Below are 19165 nucleotides of genomic sequence, written 5' to 3' on the forward strand. Positions count from 1 at the left end.
AGAGAAGACGTAGTTCAAAAGAGGTCACGACTCTAGGAATCTTTAGTCTGATGTTTGATTTTAGAAATATTTTTGCAGGGCTAATTTTATAAATCAAGAAATGCTAGTTCTTGCTAGTGCCTCACTGGATATGTCTGTTTTAAAACAGAGAAAAACATATCAAAGTTGAAGTTCAGTTTCAAAACTGAAAGGTTTGAGGTTGAATAAATTAAAAGGTTCAAACTTTACCTTTTGGTTGTTTGGCCAAATTGAAAATTTAGCCTTTCTGTGAGAGAGAGTAAAGGCTTTCTGAAAAACATTTTCCAGGTATAATAGAGCTGAAGATTTCATATTGCTTGACCGATATGGGAAATGCCCACATTAAAATCACGGCATCATATTCCCGAAAATGGAAACCTTCCCCCAAGCCTGTGCAGCCATAGCTCTGGCAGCTCCTTTCTGCCTTGGGGTTTGTTCCCAGAGGTTCTGGCTGGGTGAACAAAGCATGGGGGGCGGCCTGGGCTGGTTCTGTAACACTACGGTGGGTTCAAAAATACCAGGAAAGTGCTGGTTCCCACCAAGTACTCCGCTTTTATAACTCTGATTTGCCTCTCCTATTTACTTTTTTAATTATTACTCAAAGACTGCTCTCTACAGCAGCACTGATGGTGAATTAATACCAGAGGAACTGTGACTCATTGACTAAAAAGTAGCAAAGCAACTGTTTAACTGTAACGTTTCTAGGCATCCTCAATAATTGAAATAACAAAACCCCCAAACAGTCTCCTTACATGAAACTGGGTTTCTCAGAAAGGGACCCACATCTGTACAGAAATAGGGGTCGCTTCTGTAACAGAAGATGGTTTCTTGAAACATTAGCTCACTTTGCAGGGTGTAAATGAATCTCACGTACACGATGCTTTTGATAAGGAGGTAATCGGGACTAGGTCTGTGAAAAGGGGAGAGTATTCACACTGGAGGCTAATTTGTATTTTGGAGGCCATCCGGAGACCTTGCAGAGGTTTCCATCTGTACCGTGCACCTTATATCTGAGCTACCGTGTATGGGTGTGCACATCGGCTTTCTGCCTACCCCTTCTCTCCAGCTGTACCAACCCATTTCCCCCATGATCCTTAGGGTCCTGTCATGGTGGGATAGGGGGAATAATTTGCATAACCTGTCTGCCCACCATCACTGCTGTGCAAAGTACTCTTCTAAGGTAAGGACTAGAGTCCGTATACAAGCTGACTAACCCACTTTTCCTCTGCAGCTGATACTTGGATAGTTAAGCACTTGGATATTTCTGACATTCTTGCTTGTATACATTCACCACGTCTCTTTTTGTATGATTGGTTTATTCCACACTTAGACACATTTCTTGAGTTTAGGGAGAATGTTTACTTCCCTTGGGGAGTTTTATCCCATTCAGGAAAGGAGTGTCACACAGTTCCAGCTACTTCCTCACCCAGAATACAAAGGGAATGGATTTTCCAAAGGCAGTGTTTCTCAAAAGTGGGCTGAGTACAACTTGGAATAAAAAGCACTGAGGTAATTAAGGAAGAGAGAAAAACAATGCTCTTTTCCAGCCATCATATTCCTTGAATGGGAATTGCAATTTGGTGGTAGAAGTGTCTTCACCCCAGGTCAGTCTCCCAAATAAAGGGAGGCAGGCCTTGAGCTTAGGACCTTTGTCTTGGTAAGCAGTAGAATCATGCTAAAACTTGATAACCTTTGTTTTCCTTGTACTTATTACCTCTAATTAAGTGCAAGCAATACTAGCTTTCCATTATGGCAGAAAAATTAATTCGCTCAGGTATAGCAGTAAATAGATTTAAAGAAAAATGTAAAAAAATTTCAGGTTGTACTTAAATATGGTAAAAATCATGAAAGGGACAAATGGCTGACTAAAACTCAGAATTCTTTGCTTGAAAGTATATCAAAATAGAAGCCAAAGTTTTTAACTATGTACCTATTTGGGCAAAATTTGACTTGAATCCTATCAGTTTTAGAACAATAGCATTCTCTGTCTCCTCTAGCTGCACTTATTACGAGAGAGAACTGCTCCAACCCTAAATTAAAACCATTATCAGTGATCAGAAATGAAAAGCCCCCTTATCACAATCTTTCAGAGCTCAATAGTAGCTCAGACTGGCATTTTAAAGGATCGGTAACACTCCCTTCTCTGTGTGTACTTGGCCCATGGAAGAGGTCCAAGTTCAGTTACCTCGGTGATCCAGGTTGAAGGACCTTGTGCATAGAGCGAAACTACCCAAGGAACATTTAAGAACAGTTTTAATCAAGTTAAGTAAAGGGATCTTGGTTTCACATTCCATAGAGAAAGTGTGGCTCTTTTTAAAGACTGGGCTAGCATTAACCAGGCATGTTATCGATGGTCCCCTGGGCTTTACACTGAGAAGGATGACAAGAAATGGAAAATGGGCCTGTTATTCTTCTGCCTGATGGCTGCAGTTAGCACCCACCTCTTATTCACTGTGAAGCAAACAGGGCTGGGCCAAGGCAGGTATCTTGGTTTATGCTTTAATCTGAATCTCTCAGAAACTTTTAGCATCACTCTGTTCTGAGGGACTAAAGATCTAAGCAGACATTGACTCTTGCTGACTACAGAATCCAGCTATTTCATGAATTCCACACCCTCAAAACAAAACAGAAGGCCCATATTTCTAAAAAACTAGTATCTCCAGAATCCCCCACAACAAAGCCTTTCTCATAAACAGGTTTCATAAAATCAGGAGACTTAACAGCCAGCCTTTGAAGGGCTACTGTTTCCAAGGACAACACATGTCCCCTTGAGTGTTGGCCCTACATAGGTCAGGCAGGAGGTAGATCGGGGACTTGCAACCCACCCGCAGTGCCCGATAGAGTCATCCCTGGGGCTGTCTTTTGGTTTGAATCCCTCAGTGATCAAAAATGTCATCCCTGTCAATGAAATATCTTAGTCCTCGTGACTTGTTACAGGAATTCATGGTTATGAACTTAGCAAACAGCCCTGCAAGAATGAGATGGAGGTCCCAGTTGGACAAGGAGTGGGCCTCGGGAGGTGTGATTCTTCAGTACAGCCTCTGGGACCAGCACAGACCATGCCAACGGACGTTTTGGAGGAGTCTGCAGAAAAACACGGAAGACGGCTGTGACTACCGAAACCTTTGCCTAGAGATGTTTTTTCCTAAACCAAAACCTCAGTACTGAGGTTGAATTGCAGTGTTGGCACTGTGCAGTAAGTAAGGGGTTTGGCTTGCAGTTTGGGCACTCGGTCTCTAAAAGGTTCCCATCACTGCAGACCATTCTCACCTGTAGTGTTCCCTTTGCCCCTCTGCCATTCTCTTAACCAACGTACCAAGCACATCCCATCCACAATAATTCAACGATGAGTGAGACCTGACTCAGAAGCTCACAGTCTGGAAAGAAGAAACCCTGTGTGATCAAATAAAGTCACTATAGAGTGCTAAGAAATGGCAATGACTGCGGGGACCCAAAATCTTTCATAAAGAATATATTTTTTCTTTTTTTGTGGTACTTGGGACTGAACCCAGGGCCTTTGCACTGAGCTACATCCCCAGCCCTTTTTCATTTTTTATTTTGAGACTGGGTCTCACTAAGTTGCCCAAGCTGGGCTTGCAATTGCAATCCTCCTGCCTCAGCCTTCCAGAGTGCTGGGATTACAGACATGTACCACCATATGGCTAACAGGACGCTGAGTTTTAAATGCATCCATGTTTACAACAGAAAACCAACTTTCAACTCAAAGGGGTTGCTAAGCCAGTTCTGGCTTCATGGGCCTACAATCTGCTGTCACACATGTTCAGGAGAGCATGGTTTATTCCACTATCACTATCTTCAAATCCATACTGAATTCTGAACAAAGGGCGCCACATTTTTATTCTGCACTAAATCTGCTTCTAGCCAAGGGCCTCTGTGAGGGCTCCTTTAGAATGTTTGTTTATCCTACTGGCTGAATGGAAGATGTGGTTGAAAGAGCTGGATTTACAAGAAGCAACACATGAGAGGTCGGGGAAGCTACAGTTGAGGCCCCCATGGGAGATGTGAGCCTCAGTAAGCAGGGCTGAGGAACAGTGGGAATGCCACAAGCGGCAGGCTATACACCAGAGAGCCTTGAATTCTCCCTGAAACTTTATTTTCTAGGTGCTAGGGATTGAACTCGGGCTTGTACCTGCTAAGCAAGCACTCTACCATTGAGTTACATCCCTCTCAGCACCATTTGATTTTTAATTTTGAGAGAGGCTAAGTTGCTCGGGCTGGCCTTGAACTTGTGATCTGATGCCTCAGCCTCCTGAGCAGCTGGGATCACAGGTGTGCCTCTGTGCCTGGCCCTGCGTTCCCTTCTGTTTTGTCTTCCTTCTCTGAGACTTTAGTTATTTTTACCTCCCAAAATTCTCAGAAGTGGACAGTTGTGAGAAAGAGTGGGACCAGGCAGGAAATCTGAGTTCTCCAGATGGAAACATTCAAGACTTGATAAAAAGAAGATAAAAAGCCTGACCTCACCTACCATTGTAGCAACAAAGCCCCAAAAGCCCTTAGGCTGTGTATTCCCACAAATCTACTTACATGATGTTAAGAAAAAGGAAGAAATAACTTAGATGTAAGAGTATTTCATATACACCCATCCTCTCTGTAGGTTAAGAGGCTATATTTGAAATGTTTGAAGACAAAGTAAAATTTTCACACTCAAAGGACTACACATTTCAGAATTTTGGAAACCCAAACATCCTCTCCATTCTTCTGACTGCCACCCGCTAATGAGAACAACTGCTCTCCACAGCTGGAAGATAATTACTCCTTAACCTAGACTAGAGGAGCTGATCTTTCTCTTTATGGAAAATAATTTTTAAAAAAAATATGACTCAGGAGTCATTAAAAATTAATCCCCAAATTGTGTTTTGTGATTCCTTATTATCTGATATCTTCTGTTTTAAGGTAGCTTTGTAGCTGGTCCCTGTCTAGTCCCTCAAAAAATCTAAAATTATGAGTAGATGTGTGTTGCTTCTGTTTCCTTCTTCCTAACCTCCAAGGATTTTAGGAAAGTATTGTCTGAGAGGTAGCACATCTCATAATTTACAAATAATTTTTCAATGTTTACATTTTAAAACTCACTCTTAAAAGATAGGGGTTTTTTTTGTTTGTTTTTGTTGGGTTTTTTTCCCTGTACCAGAGATTGAACTCAGGACCTTGCACTTGCCAGACAGGTGTGGCGCCACTGAGCTACATCTTGTCCCAAAATACAGAGTTCTTGCAACATAGTGATTTAACAATTATTGGATGCATCTTTGCAACTTTACTGAGTATTTATTATTACTGCCATGTTTTAGTTGATGAGATGGAAGCTTTTTGTTTCTGTGGTACTGGGGACTGAACCTAGGACCTTTGCACTGAACTAATCATCAGTCTTTAAAATCTTTAAATTTTGAGACAGGGTCTCACTAAGTTGCCAAGGCTGGGCTTGAACTTGTCATCCTTCTGCCTCAGCCTCCCAGAGTACTGGGATTACAGACAGATATTTTGGAGCTATGAACTGCCAGAGGACACATAACTCTCTTCATGTCCCAAGTTGGGTCCTTATGAGACAATTTAGTCAGGATGGAATCTGACTCAGGGCCCTGTCATTACCTTGCTGGATGATCTGGAACAAGTTACTGTACTTCTCTCTTCCTCAGATGCCAAATCGATGATGTAACAATCTACTACACAGCGCTGTGAAGATTAAATGAACTATTGTACAGAATGCATTATAAATATGCCCAGCACATGGTCATTACTACATAATGAGTATTATTCCTGGTTCCAAAATGTCCACACTGCTGGCCCATCCTCTGTATGTCAGTGAAGCCAGTTTCCCCACAGCTCCGTCTGCCTGGGTGGTTTGTCCCGAGAGGATGGCATACACAACTGAGCAGGTCATGAATGACAGAGGCTGGCAGGAAACTGCTGACAGTGGAGAGAAAGGGGAACCAGATACAACATGTGATCCTTGATCACGTTGTGGACCAGAACCTTTTCTGTTTTTGCTACAAAAGACATTCGTGGGTGAAATGTGAATGTCAGCGCGTGGATAGTAGTCTGCGTTGATGTTAATTTCTTGATTTTTACTAGTTGTTCTGTGGTGATGGAAGAGACTTTTTATAGGAAATATACATTGAAGTATTGAGAGGAAAAGGGGAATTGTTTATAATATACTTTCCATATTTATAAGCAATAATTACATACATATGAGCACCAGGAAAGAGAGAAGAAAGGATGATTGAGTAACACAGTAGTGTTACATCTGGGGAATATGAGTTAAAGGTTTGTGGAAAGATTATTATTTAAAAAGAATTTTTCTGCAAGTGAAATTATTTTGATAAAGTGATAAAAGCACTGATCAGTAAGCTAGTAAGAGTAGTGGATTTGGATGTGGAACAGCTGAGTTTGATTCTAGCCACTATGTCCTAGTGCAAGTCATTTAAGCTCTTTGAGCTTGTTTCCAAATCAAAAAAGTCAAAGACAATAAAAGCATTGGAGTGAATGTGTAGTGAGTTTATGGGCAGAGTGACAAAGGTGCACCACACTGTACAAATAATAAATTTTCCTAAAGCACCAGGTGTCTTCATGCTGAGACAAGCAGCTCCCAATGGCTCTGCTGAGAGTCAGCTACAGTGGGGCCATGGTATGGGTCACCTGAGCAGGGAACGGCCAGGCAATCGGGACAAAGCTCATGGAATGAGACACCTTGTATTTGAAACTCAGGTCTGCCGACTCCAATGGAAGAAAAGTTTTTGACAGGGAACCTATGCTGTCCAAATAAATGGCTTTAAATAAATGACAATGTAGATATGACCAGTGCTTTAGATTAGAGATTTTCAATCTGCTGGTACATCAGAATCACTCTACAGACCTTTATCCCCCACCCCTCCCAAAAAAGAAAGAAAACAAAACAAAACAGATGCTTGGATCCTGGCCTGGAGAATCTGGTTCATTAAGTGCTGGGAGGTCCTGCACACCCTCATTTTCAAACAGCCCCACAGAAACTTCTGATGTAAACTAGGGTTACAAATCTCTGCCTTTGGTAGTCAAAGCAGGAACCCCAGAAATTAGGGTCGGATCCAAGCCCATCTGATGGCATCACAGGTGATCTGAAGGAAAGCAAAAAAATCCTGATTTCATCTGCTTCTGCTGCTTTCCACAATTCTTTAGAGGCCTCTCAGCATGAGTGTGTGCCACAGAGAGTGGATAAGACCTCATGAGACAAAGTGGGGAATGTGGGCAAAAGGTCAAGGGACACAGGGTCATGGTGAGGATTCACAGGGAGAGAAATCAAAGCAGCTTATAGGACGAGTTCTGTAAACACAGACAGTGACTCAGGCAGGGGGCCCTGGAGGGGGTCCTGAAGATTCCCCAAACCCCGGACTTACAGGGCCATAGAGTCTGGGAGGCCATCTGTACTAGGTCCTCCCAAAGGAGACTACAAACTCAACCCAACGGGTTACAGCACCCCTTTCAAAAGACCCAGGGGACGTTGGTTTCTTGCAGAGTTCTTGTTACTATGCTTCATACATTCCAGTTAGAAGAGCTCTAGGATGAAAATAATAGAAAATAGTAACTACTATTATTTAGAAGACGAGCTACCTTTTTTTATAAAGACAGATGAGGAAAGTCAAAAAACTCGAGTTAGATCAGATAAAAGTTGAGAGAATACATAATCAGAGTTCATTAGATAATGAAAGAAATAGCTTGGATAACCTTTAATCTAGAAAGAAACTGAGAGAGCAAATATTGAGGTAATTTAAGATTTAAGAAAAATTTATTCCTACATCTAATATTTAAAGAGTTTATTTCTACACCTAACATTTAAATGGTTTGAATGGTTAGAACCAGACTGCTGATAATAACTTTTTTTTTTTTGGTACCGGGGATCAAACTTGGGACCTTGCGCTTGCGAGGCAGGCGCCAGAACCACTGAGCTAAATCCCCGGGCCAATAATAGCTTTTGAAGGCTAGGTTGGAAATGTTGAAGGTACATTTGTAATCTCTAATAACATTGTTATAAAAGGTAATAACATACTTCCTGAGAAAACACTCTTTGCAAATGCTACTAGCAGGAAAGTTAACCCAGACTGAATATATTGAGTGAAATTCAGTCTGCTTCTGCTCATATAATTACAGTGTTTATGGCAGAGCCCTGGGTAAGGTGAGCTAGGATATCATGCGGGTCTGAGCTCCTGGGGAGAGGGCTGCAGGACAGAGGGAAGAGTCAACCAGGCAATGATGACAGAGAGATTTGCTTCTCCCTCTCCTGTGTGCCCTGCCCCTATTGTTCAAAGAGGTCTCTTGGGCTTCTAAGGCCTCTGTAGATTCTCTTTGTTTCCAGCTCAAAACCTCAACTGGGGCTGTTTGCCACTATCCAACAGCAAGCCTTCTGGTTTGTCTCTCACAAAGCTGAGAGTACAACGCCCCCAAACCAGCCTGCTTCTGTTTCCAGCCAGGCTTCCTTCTGTGACACGAGAAAGCCAAGCACTGTGCCCTTGAAATGACCTTTCATACCTATTAAACTCCTTCAAGGTACTCAGTTCTAAATACAGCAGACCAGAACTGTTTGGGAATTAAATGCCCACATCACGGGTCCTTTTCAGACTTCCATCACCCACTCTTTCTCCAAGATGACTGCACACCAAGAAGAGGGATCTCAGACACTTTCCCTCACTGCCCTCCGGCCAATCTTGCTGCTATAGGAGTCACAAATGCATCTTGAGCGAGCAGAAAGGACTCTGACCCGAAGCAAAGGAGGACCCCACCAGCATTCAGAGAACAATTAAGGCAGTAAAGAAGTGAGGAGGGCCAGGCATGGTGATCCACACCTGTTATTCCCAGGCCCCTGGGAATCTGAGGCAGGAGGATTGCAAGTTTGGGGCCAGCTTGAGCAACTTAGTGATTTGATGAGCTCCTGCCTTAGAATAATGAATAAAAAAGGGCTGGGGATGTGTGAAGGCCCTAAGTTCAAGCTTCAGCACTGAAAAAAAAAAAAGTGGGGAGGATCTCAGAAGGTTAAGAAATAAGTGACTTTAGTCCTGTTTAAAAGAGAAATGTAAGTATTTCTTCCAGAAAGAGGCAAATACAACAAGGATAGGCTTCAGAAAAATATTCTTTCTTTTTTGTTTCTTTTCTGATTTTTAAATTTGAGACAGGATCTCACTATGTAGTCCAGGCTGGCCTGAACTCATGGTGATCCTCCTGCCTCAGCCTCCTGAGTGCTGGGATTAGGGCCATGCACCATAATGCCAAGCTCGTATTCTTCTTAAACTATCACAGAATAGTAACATCAAAGGCTAAAACAGAATCCAATCAATTAAAATATGGGCAACTGGGATAAGTCCCCTGGTGTTACTTTCAAGATTAAGGTTGATGGATTTGCGTAGCTGAGAACAGAGATGTTCTCTTTCTATGGATTCTCTTTGGGACCTTTCGGTGGTGTCACAAGATAATAACAGTAATGGCAACAAAACAACAGTGGAAATAAGCCAGTGTTCACTTTCCCTTTCACTTTATAAAGATAATTTTAATTCTGTTGGGGCAGCCAAGAACATGGCCTCTGTTCCAAGTGAGGGGGAGAATGCGACTAATTTCTGTTATTAGTCAGCAAATGTTCCTGGGTAGGGCTTACAGGAAGGGCTCTCAACTGGTTGAAACCTTTTGCCTTTTGCCCTTCAGTTCTCTCTACCTGGAATGAGCACATGGTACTGCAGGCAGAGGAGCCACTTTGGAACCAAGAAGCAACTACAAGGGAAAACTAAGACTATTGCAGAGCTCTTAGGACTGAATTCTGGAACTTTTGAACAATGCCAGCCCTGCCTACCTCCTGACTTCTTGTTTCATGATAAGAAAACACCTGGTTTATTCTACTTTTGGCATTTCTGATCCTAGCAACCAAATGCTGAAAGGTTATAAACAACAATCACAACAACAATGGTGACAACAGTAGCACTGTTCTGAATGCTTTGTGTTCATTATCTCACTTAATACAATACTCACTGATGACATTACAGGGAGTGGAGGTTTAAGTCCACAGAACTAGCCAAGGAGCAGAGCTAGGATTTGCACTCTAGGAACCTAATTTTAACTCTATGTGTTACGCTTTCTGCCACCCTGATGTAGCTCTATTAAGATTCTAGGGTCAGACATGCTATTCTTTGCAGCTATCATTCTTCATGGTAAGCACACAGTGACACTTTTAACATCTCCAATAAAGGTACCTAAAACATGCAGAATAACCCATACAGAACAAAATCAGATCAAATAGTCCAGCAAGAGAATCTCCCCTATGTGAGGATTTAGAACTCCATTCTGTCAGCTTCCTTACAGCTGCGTAAGAATTCCAGCTTCCTCCACTGGCCTAAGAATCCCAGCCTGACTGTGTTCCCATTCTTTAGGGAATGGGATGAATCTTCTCTCCATAGATTTACTCAACCCTCAACCCTTTAGATGCAATCATTACACAGGGGCTGGCTGGTGCCAGCTGCAGGGCGGTCTTCCCGTGCAGGTACCATGCTAGGGATCAGCAACTCCTCTAACTGAGACAAGCTATCTCCCCGCAGCAGGATACCCTGGGGCTGATTTTGGGGAAAAAATGTTGAAGCTGCCCGTGACATTTCCTCAGGGCCCTTTTAAAGCATGGAATGTCCTTTCTGAGCATGACTGCTCTTTGAATCAATCATAACACAACAGTAAATTTGAAGGAAATTTTCAGATACTCGCTATTCTGGTTAGGTCCACTGAAAATTAACTGAATGATCTGGAAAATCAGAGTCCCAGAAATTAAGAACTGAAGAAGACCTAAGAGAATTTTATACAGTTCTCTCAATTATATTACTTTCTTTTTTTCTATGCACTTCCCATTTGTTAAAGATGAGTAATAAAAGAAAATAGTGGAGTTGAAAAGTTCTAGACTACTAAGATTAATACTGGAATTAAGGATATTAAAAGGAATAGAAAGGATAATATTTTCCAGTGTTCGTAAAGAATTGTATCAATTTAGAGATAGTTTATACCATTATTTCCTTCCTTTCTTCCTTCATAACATTTTTATTGTGTGTTAATGTGTTAGGTACTGTGATAAGTCCTAGCAATACAACTAACAATAGCATGAGCAAGGATCCAACTCTTTTGGGTGCTTACATTCTAGTAAAAAAAATGAACAAATACATTTTTAAAAAAATACCTAAAGAGTGCTATAAAGGCCCGGAAGAGCATTTGGAAGCCTTGGCTTTCATATCCATGCATTGTAAAGAAACAAGAGAAATCAAGGAAGACCACTCTGAGGAAGTGATAAATCTCCAGAGCTCGGAAACATGAGCAGCAGCAGCCAAGTGAAAACAAAGGGTAGGCATTCAACAAGACAGGGACACTGGCAAGCATCAACTGTGAGAGGAGAGTACATTCTGCAGGATCAAGACAGAAAATGATTTTGGAGAGAGATACTGGGTGATGCTTGTACAATATAAATGTACTTAATGACACTGAACTACACACTTAAAAATCAATAAAGTGGTAACTGTTACATTTTACCACAATAGAAACTACCAAAAAAGTAAACAAAACAAAATAAAAAGTTAAAAAAGAAGTCCATTATGACTGGAATATAATAAATGTGTAGGCAGGACAGTGGAATTACGTAAAACTCATGGGATGAGAATAGCCAGATGACATCTTGAAAGGAGTTTCATTTCATCAGAAGTAAAACAAAAAGTTATTAAAAGGCTTAAGGGAAAGAGTGATATCTGGTTTATGCTTCAAGAAAACACTCCTGGCTACGGTAGAATAGCCAGTTCTACTGGCCAAGTTGGGAAAGTGAGCCACAAAGTGATCTTGAATCCCTGGCTCCAAGACCAGCGCCTGTTACATTATCAACATTAGCGAAATGTTAGAAGACTAGTAAGAGGATGAAGGGGGAAACCTACTTTGGAGGCCCTCACAGAGGGATAGGCATGGGATGATGTTGTTGGACCTCAGAGGTACAAATAAAGATGGAGAGAAGAAGGCAGAAACACTAGAATTAGGTGGGGAAGCTGACAAAAGTGGGAGATATCAAGAGTATTGGAGCATCCTGGATTTAGAAATGGTATGTATGGTTATGCCACTTACTGAAATGAAGGGATAAATCTGGGGCCACCAAACCTGTAGTTACGGTCCAGAATATACTTTAGGCCATACAATCTCTGTTGTAACTATTCTGCTAATGTTGCTAGGAAAGAGCCACAGACCTTATGTAAATGAGTGGCAATGCTTTGTTCTAGTAAAACTTCATTTACAGAACCAAGCCGGGGCCACATTTGGTGAGTGGGCTGTGCCAACCCCTCATCTACATCAGTGTATGTCTAAGGAGCACATACAGCTCTAGCTGTTAACAACATACAAAATTTCCCATTAACAGACTACTAAACAGTAAAGTCATATTGATCACACACGGGAGATATTTTGTCATAAATTTGTCACGTGGGATGCCTTCATATTTACTGTCAAAAACCTAATTTACAAACCATGAAGCCAGATTTTAGGGTAAGGATTATTGATTATACTTGGGTAAATAATATCAAATATCCACTTATCATTTAACAGTGCTTAGTGCTTAACAAAAGCCAGCATTAACGCTAATTGAACCCAAACAGGATATAAATTCACCTTGTCATTAGTTGAGTTACATAGTTTCTTATTTTTGTTTTTTAAATATGGCTTGGTTTACGTATTTATTTGTTATCACAAAAAAATAACCAGATAAGGAACCAAAAACCCATCCCATCGTTAATCATTGTACAAAGACATATGAATTATACCATAGAAAAAACAAGGGCATGGAGTTCAGCCCTAGTAAAATTGATACTTTATTATGTTTTTTTGTTCATTTCTGCTTTAGTTTTTTCAGGTTTTTTAGCAGTACATAATGATTACCTTCCCGTGGGGAGTTGGAACATGCACATAACTCATCCCAATTCTTTTTTCATCCCCTTTCCCTCCTCTCCCTCTTATCTCTTCATCCCTTCCCACTTGAAAAAGATCTATCTCCCTACTTCCCTTATCTAGCTTTCATTTTGGTCTTTATTTAGTTTGAGTTTCTCATATAAGAGAAACCATGTGATATGATACCTAAGCTTGTGTGTCTGATTTATTTCACCTAACATTAAAGACATCATATTACAGTGGTACATTCTAATTAAGTTTCTTAACTACTACTTAAGCTTTTATAAATTCTCATCAAGGAGTCATCTAAGGAAAAGAATCTTTCTTGTCTCTAGGAGACTGCTTCCTACAGAAATTAAATCTACTGCAGTTGTGTAAGTTCTTTTCACTGATGTCACTTAAATACTATCCTAAAAGTCTTCTTGCTGTTTGTGTATGAAGTGATTCCAAATACTATGTCCACCTAGTTCTGTACTGATAAATCCCTCAATATTTAATAAGTACCTAATGCCATTTCCCCCCATTTCTTTGCTTGAGCAAGCTTTGTGTCACAGCTGGTCTCTGAAGCACTCATGGCGTTGGGTAGGAGGCAGAGCTGAGTCCTGACTCAGATTCAGTATCACGATATCTATTGTGGGGCACACTATTATGGGTTCAATCATATTCCCCCAAGTTCATATGCTGAAGTCCTAACAGTACCTCACAGTGTTACTATGTAAAGTAACTCAGAGGGTGACTGTATTTGGAATACGGTCTTTACAGAGGTAATTGAGTTAAAACAAATATCCTTAGGGCTTTAATCTAATGTGACTAGTGCCATTATAAGAAGAGATAAGACACAGATCCAGAAAGAAAACCAAGGGAAGACATATGAAGAAGATGGCCATCTGCTTGCCAAAGAGAGAAATAAGTGCTGCCAACACAGTGAACCTGGACTTGCAGCTTCCAGAACCGTGAGGAAATAAATTCCCACTATTTCTGCTGCACTGTCTGTGGTGATTGGTTATGGTAGCCCTGGCAAACAAATACAGCTACTCTGAAAAAGATTTAGGTAAATGAGCCAGGCTAATACCCCATATGGAGCAAAGGAAGGAGAAAGAAAAGACTATTGACCATTTAGTAGGAGAGGGATAAAGAACCATAGGAGGGAGCCAAGACTCTGCCCCCGGGAGCCTGGCTTGAGGAGGTCCTTTGGGATGCGCCTAGGTCCAAATCTTCTTAGCTTTGTACGTAAGAGGTCCATCTATGAATATTTAACATTGAAAGCAAATAACACGTCTAGACCAATGCACAAAGAGATCAGACTGCCATTTGAGACTCTCTTTCTTTTGAAGTGTTTAAGTATCTTACAACTCAATTAAAAAGGAGAAATGCTTGACATTTTTAGGCAGTTTCTCTCACTCTAATAAATGACATCTATGATGTCAACACTCACTGAGCTATGCAGAAGTTGGCTCTTTTAATTCATGCGAGAATGCCAATTCTACTGAGTAAAGAGGATATGAGACTTACATTTACCATAAAGTACAGATACTGCATGGCAGTGGGTTAGGGACAAAAATGCCAATGGATGTATAATTAACTAGCACCTTCTTGATTCATTTGTCTTGGAAACACAGAATAACTTTCCAGCTTTATCCTGCAATAATGTCAGATCTTGGTAAAAGTTATTCATAAATGGGCTGGTTCCACAGTGAGTCAGAGTGACTAAAATACTTTGGATAAATGCTTCACTTATTTTTTTTGGTCAAAACCCACAATTTATGTAATTATTTATGTTGGTAACATTTTAAAGAAGACTTACAGTTACCACTTCGCATCCTTTTGGTGTGCCTCCAATGCTGTTGATGTGCTCAAGGAGCTCAGTATACAAAATTAACTTACTGAGCACCCCACGTCTTAAAAGTCAACAAAATAGATTACTTTCTTAAACAGGAATCCAATGACTATATTTAAAAATGGACCTTATTTCCAGGACCCCTTAATTTGGGCATTAAGGCAAGACCTTACTGAATCTCTGACCCAGAGAATTATAAAAGAACCTCTTTTAGTGAACAAGAGACATCATATTCAAACTGTAATTTAAATTACGAGTAAGTAAGAGAATGGAGCTTTGTGTATGGGGCTACTGGGGCCTAGATTCAGGGCCTCGAGCATGGTCGGCAACTGCTCTACAGTGAACTACACACCCATAAATAAACCAAACCAAGGCATAAAAATCTTAGCATTTCAAATGTAACCTCTTTTAAAAATTGAAGTCCTTAAAATGATAAAGAAACTTATTTCGGTTTAAAATTTAGTGCTACATATGAACCAAAAGTTTAAGGGACTGTGGAACAGTTTAAGTATGTGCTATTCTACACTAGCCTTGACGATTATTAGAGTCATAAAATATCGGGAGAAGAGTTACTTTTATAATTTGAAGTAATTTATTGTTTCCCTTATATGAGGCTTAGTTAGTAATGGAGGGAAGTTTCTGAGTCCTTCAGTGATGCTGTAGAATTCTACCATGCTTTTATTTTGGGAATTAATATTCAAATAATAAAACAAAAATATTATGATCGACTAGCACAAAGTATTCCCTACTGGTTTTTTTTTTCCCTCAATTTAGTGACTTACATATGCAAAAACATTTTTAATTCGGGTAACCTGTATCTATCTAATCCTGGAATATATTGGAGAAAAATCCCCAAAGGGTTAGCATAACAGTTTCTGCATGATTAAAATATCACATATATGAACAAGAAAGATTAATATGTATTCATCTCCTTGGAATGTAAACTAGTCATTAAATCTACAACTGTAAAAAGCTTGGCCATGTGATTTACTATCATTTGTAAAGGACTAGTGAAAATCCTTATATGTTACTTAGAATAGAAAAAATATTCTTTGCTTCTTTTCCTTTGGGTGACATCTATAATTTTTATCTTTTCTATAAAAAATATATCCTTGTTTGGATGACTTTTGAAAGTCAGGGGCTCAAAATGAAAACCTTTTAATGTTAGGCTTAATTACAAAGTCTTGAGCTGAATTTTAGTGTTGACATCAATGTTCAGTGACATTTTATGGTACAGTACTTAAGCAGGATAGGTAATTTCTATAATCTATTACCTGGTTCCCATTATTTTGACAGTAAATATTAGCAGAGTGTTAGTACTGGGACATTTCAGGATTTATCACTCAGATATAATGTAGGGATAAGTCTGAGTTGTAAAGAATATCTTTATTAGCATTTAATTTTTTTTTTCCAGCTCTGGGAATCAAACTCAGGACCTCGTACTTGCCAAGTATGTGTGGCACCACTGAGCTACATCCTGGCCAGGCAGCATTTAATTCTTAATCAGTACATCATGCTTCATTAGTTCAGCCATTCACACTCCTCCTAATTCTTGACATAAAATGTTGTGTAAAGAAAAAAAATCAATATAGGTATTCAAGAATTTTTCATTGAATAAACAAATGAATAAAAAGTGTTTTCATTATATGGATTCTAAATATTTAAATTTTATTTTCTCATACTTATTCTGAATGTAAGTATGTCTATGTATGTTTAGCAAACAAAAAACAGGCAATAAAATAAAAATAACTTGAGAAAACAATTATGCCACTTACCTAAAGCCACATTACATTAGCCTTTGACCTTCAGAAGACAAGTAAAATTCCTACTGCATTTGTAAGTATGCTTGGGTGGTTGCCAAAATAGCAGCATATTCTTAAATCATTTTTGAATGGCTCTCTCCTTCCTTAAGCAAAAACAAAGATCCACCTAGGAGTCTCTAGAGGAAATGGGATCTTTCGAAGACAGGCATCCTTGCCTCAGAAAACAAGAGAGCTTTCAAACTGACTCAATATTTTGTACTTTTATTATTCATCCTAAAACAATAGTGGAAAAAATACAGGTGTTTTGTTAACAGGGCTGCTGAGTGCCAAAGGCATATGAGAAAAGATATAAATGAAAAAATAATAAAAGAGGCAAAAATCGAAAATAGTGGTAGTAAGAGCATGGCAATATTGATACATTGACTACTTCCTTAGCATTTAGAAAACAATTTCAGAGCCAGGTGTGGTGGCACACACCTGTAATCCCAGCACTCAGGACGCTGAGGCAGGAAGATTGCCATGAGTTCAAGGCCAGCCTGGGCTACATAGTGAGTTCAAGGCCATTTTAAACTATATAGCAAGACCCTGTCTGAAAAAATAAAAATAAACAAACAAAAGAAAATATTCCAAAACGATTGTAATATTTATAAGAAAGAAGATTTATGGTGTGCTGAGACATTTAATGGGATATACTAGCTGTTCACACTTGAATGCTGTAAGGCTTGTTCTACCACAAAAGAGTAAATTTTATTTAGTCCTACTATTTTAAGTCAGTGATTGTATTAACTTAATCAAACAATGCAAAGAAATTTGCTTCATTGCTTATTACTATCTTGATGGAAGGGAGAAGATCTTATAAATAAAGGGTTCACAACATAGATGATTTAAATTTAATTTCACCCTTAGTGGATTAATCCCCTGAGAATGGAATCAAATCAACCTCTTCAGGTTAATAAGAGTGAATTAATTATGTGTGAACGTTAAGTGCTATTTTCCTACTGTTAATATATAAACAGTACAAAACCTAGAACAATTTTCATTTATTGTGCATTTACTGTATGCCAGAACTCAGGGTACATCTTTGTGACAGATAGTAAGATTGGCTCTCTCAGTTTAAGCTATAAACTGCATTTCCCAGACTCCCTTGCAGCTAGGGTTCATGTTACAAATCAGGCTCCCCAACTACATATATATTCAAGTGAAATTTGGAAGAGAAAGGCCTTCTTACTGCTGAGAATGCTGGCAAACAAGTCACAGTGATCCTCAAATTTTCACTGTCTTGCTATCAATCTCACAGCATGAGAGGAGGAAGCTGTGTCAGCAGTTGTGGCTGAGGCACAGCAGCAAGAACAGCTGCAGACCTCTGGATCATCATTACAGAAATGTGAGTGTGAAGTTAGTGGCCTTATAGCATCCTTGTCCTTTCACTGATTTTCCTTGTATCAAGTTCCTTTCTTCTTGAAATACCTAGAGTGGTTTCTGTTGTTTACATTGAACTTTCATACTTAGTCCTTTATGTATGTTTTCTCATTTAATTCTTACTTTGAAATATCATTATTTCTATTCTGCACATGGGAAAATGATTCTGACAAAAGTAATTTTTCCTAAGTTCCAAATTGGTAGGTGGAATATCTGGGGATTTGGATCCAGAATACCTGAATACAAAGCCTGTGCCCAGGATCACTGTACTCCTGGGCCTCGTACTTTAGAGTTTAGTGAGGGCTGAGGGAAGCCTATCTGGCACAGTGTGATCCAAGTTCAACTTTCAACTTCTACCTTTGAACTCAAGTTCAAATCAAGTCAAAGTTATTAAAAGCTCAGCTAACTTCTTCTATTCATCACTTCTGTATGCATATAGACTTTGGACTGACAGAATGCTAGTTTTTCGGTATTTTCAGCTTCATTAGGATAAGGGAATTAATATTGTTCTTCTGGGAATTCATTTCTCAGTTTTCAAGCTTCAAGTTTTGGTTTAAAAAGGGTGCTTGATAACAGTTATCAAAAAAAAAGCATAAAATGTATTTGTGTTTGTAACTAAAGAAAAGGAAAGAAAGGACTTAAAATCCTGACAGTTACAATAACAGTTAAGAAGACCGATTACAGAGGGCACACAGATGGCATGGCACAGTGAGATAACCCAGGTCGCTGGTGAGGGGACTAATTTCTGTACTGTCCACCGTGAGATCTCAGGTGAACTACTTTCCTTCTTTGCACCACACCTCTCATTGGAAAAAAACAAGAGCGTTAGTTCAGATGTTTTTTGCTCAAAAACTAGAATCAAGGAGCGCTTGTGCAGAAAAGGAGTTTAGAGCAAGGCTCCTCAGTCTTTCCCCCTCGTGGCAAACCTAGAAAATGAGAATTCTTGCAGGGTACACTGGAGCCCACAGGAAGCGGTTCAGGACCTGCAGCGCCTCCCCTAGGTCTCAGAAAATTCATGTTTCACTCCTCTGTGGGGAGGTTCGCACTGGAGAACCACCAGTTCAGCCTCATCATTTTCCACACAGAGAAACTAAAGTGTATCTTTTGAACTAATAACAAGTTCCAAATTAAAATGTATGGTATAGATGTTTTTTCAGTTGTTATACTAATAAATTATTTAACAGATCTTTCCCAATTTGTTCCTTTA

The 19165-nt window shown here is 39.7% G+C and overlaps 1 protein-coding gene across 15 annotated transcripts in view; it reads right to left on the bottom strand.

The window, feature by feature from the left end:
* Nme7 (NME/NM23 family member 7) overlaps window positions 1-19165 on the bottom strand; it is a 192535-nt gene that overhangs the window by 771 nt on the left and 172599 nt on the right. For 7 of the 15 annotated variants that reach the window (XR_015449514.1, XR_015449522.1, XR_015449512.1 and 4 more), the window contains 2 exons: window positions 5623-5706; window positions 229-3102 (listed from right to left, as the gene is read on the bottom strand). The exons of 5 other annotated variants lie outside the window; for them this stretch is intronic. Coding sequence is in view for 1 of the 10 variants with exons in the window: in XM_087206891.1 (XP_087063017.1) it covers window positions 5623-5706 (84 nt within the window). In the remaining 9 variants the exon portion in view is untranslated. The remainder of the gene's footprint in view (window positions 1-228; window positions 3103-5622; window positions 5707-19165) is intronic. 3 more of the 15 variants (XR_015449516.1, XR_015449518.1, XM_087206891.1) reach the window with 2 other exon arrangements.

This window comes from Heterocephalus glaber, unplaced genomic scaffold, assembly GCF_053883595.1.
Source record: "Heterocephalus glaber isolate CG9 unplaced genomic scaffold, H.glaber_assembly_v1.0 deba00000738, whole genome shotgun sequence".
NCBI lineage: Eukaryota > Metazoa > Chordata > Mammalia > Rodentia > Bathyergidae > Heterocephalus > Heterocephalus glaber.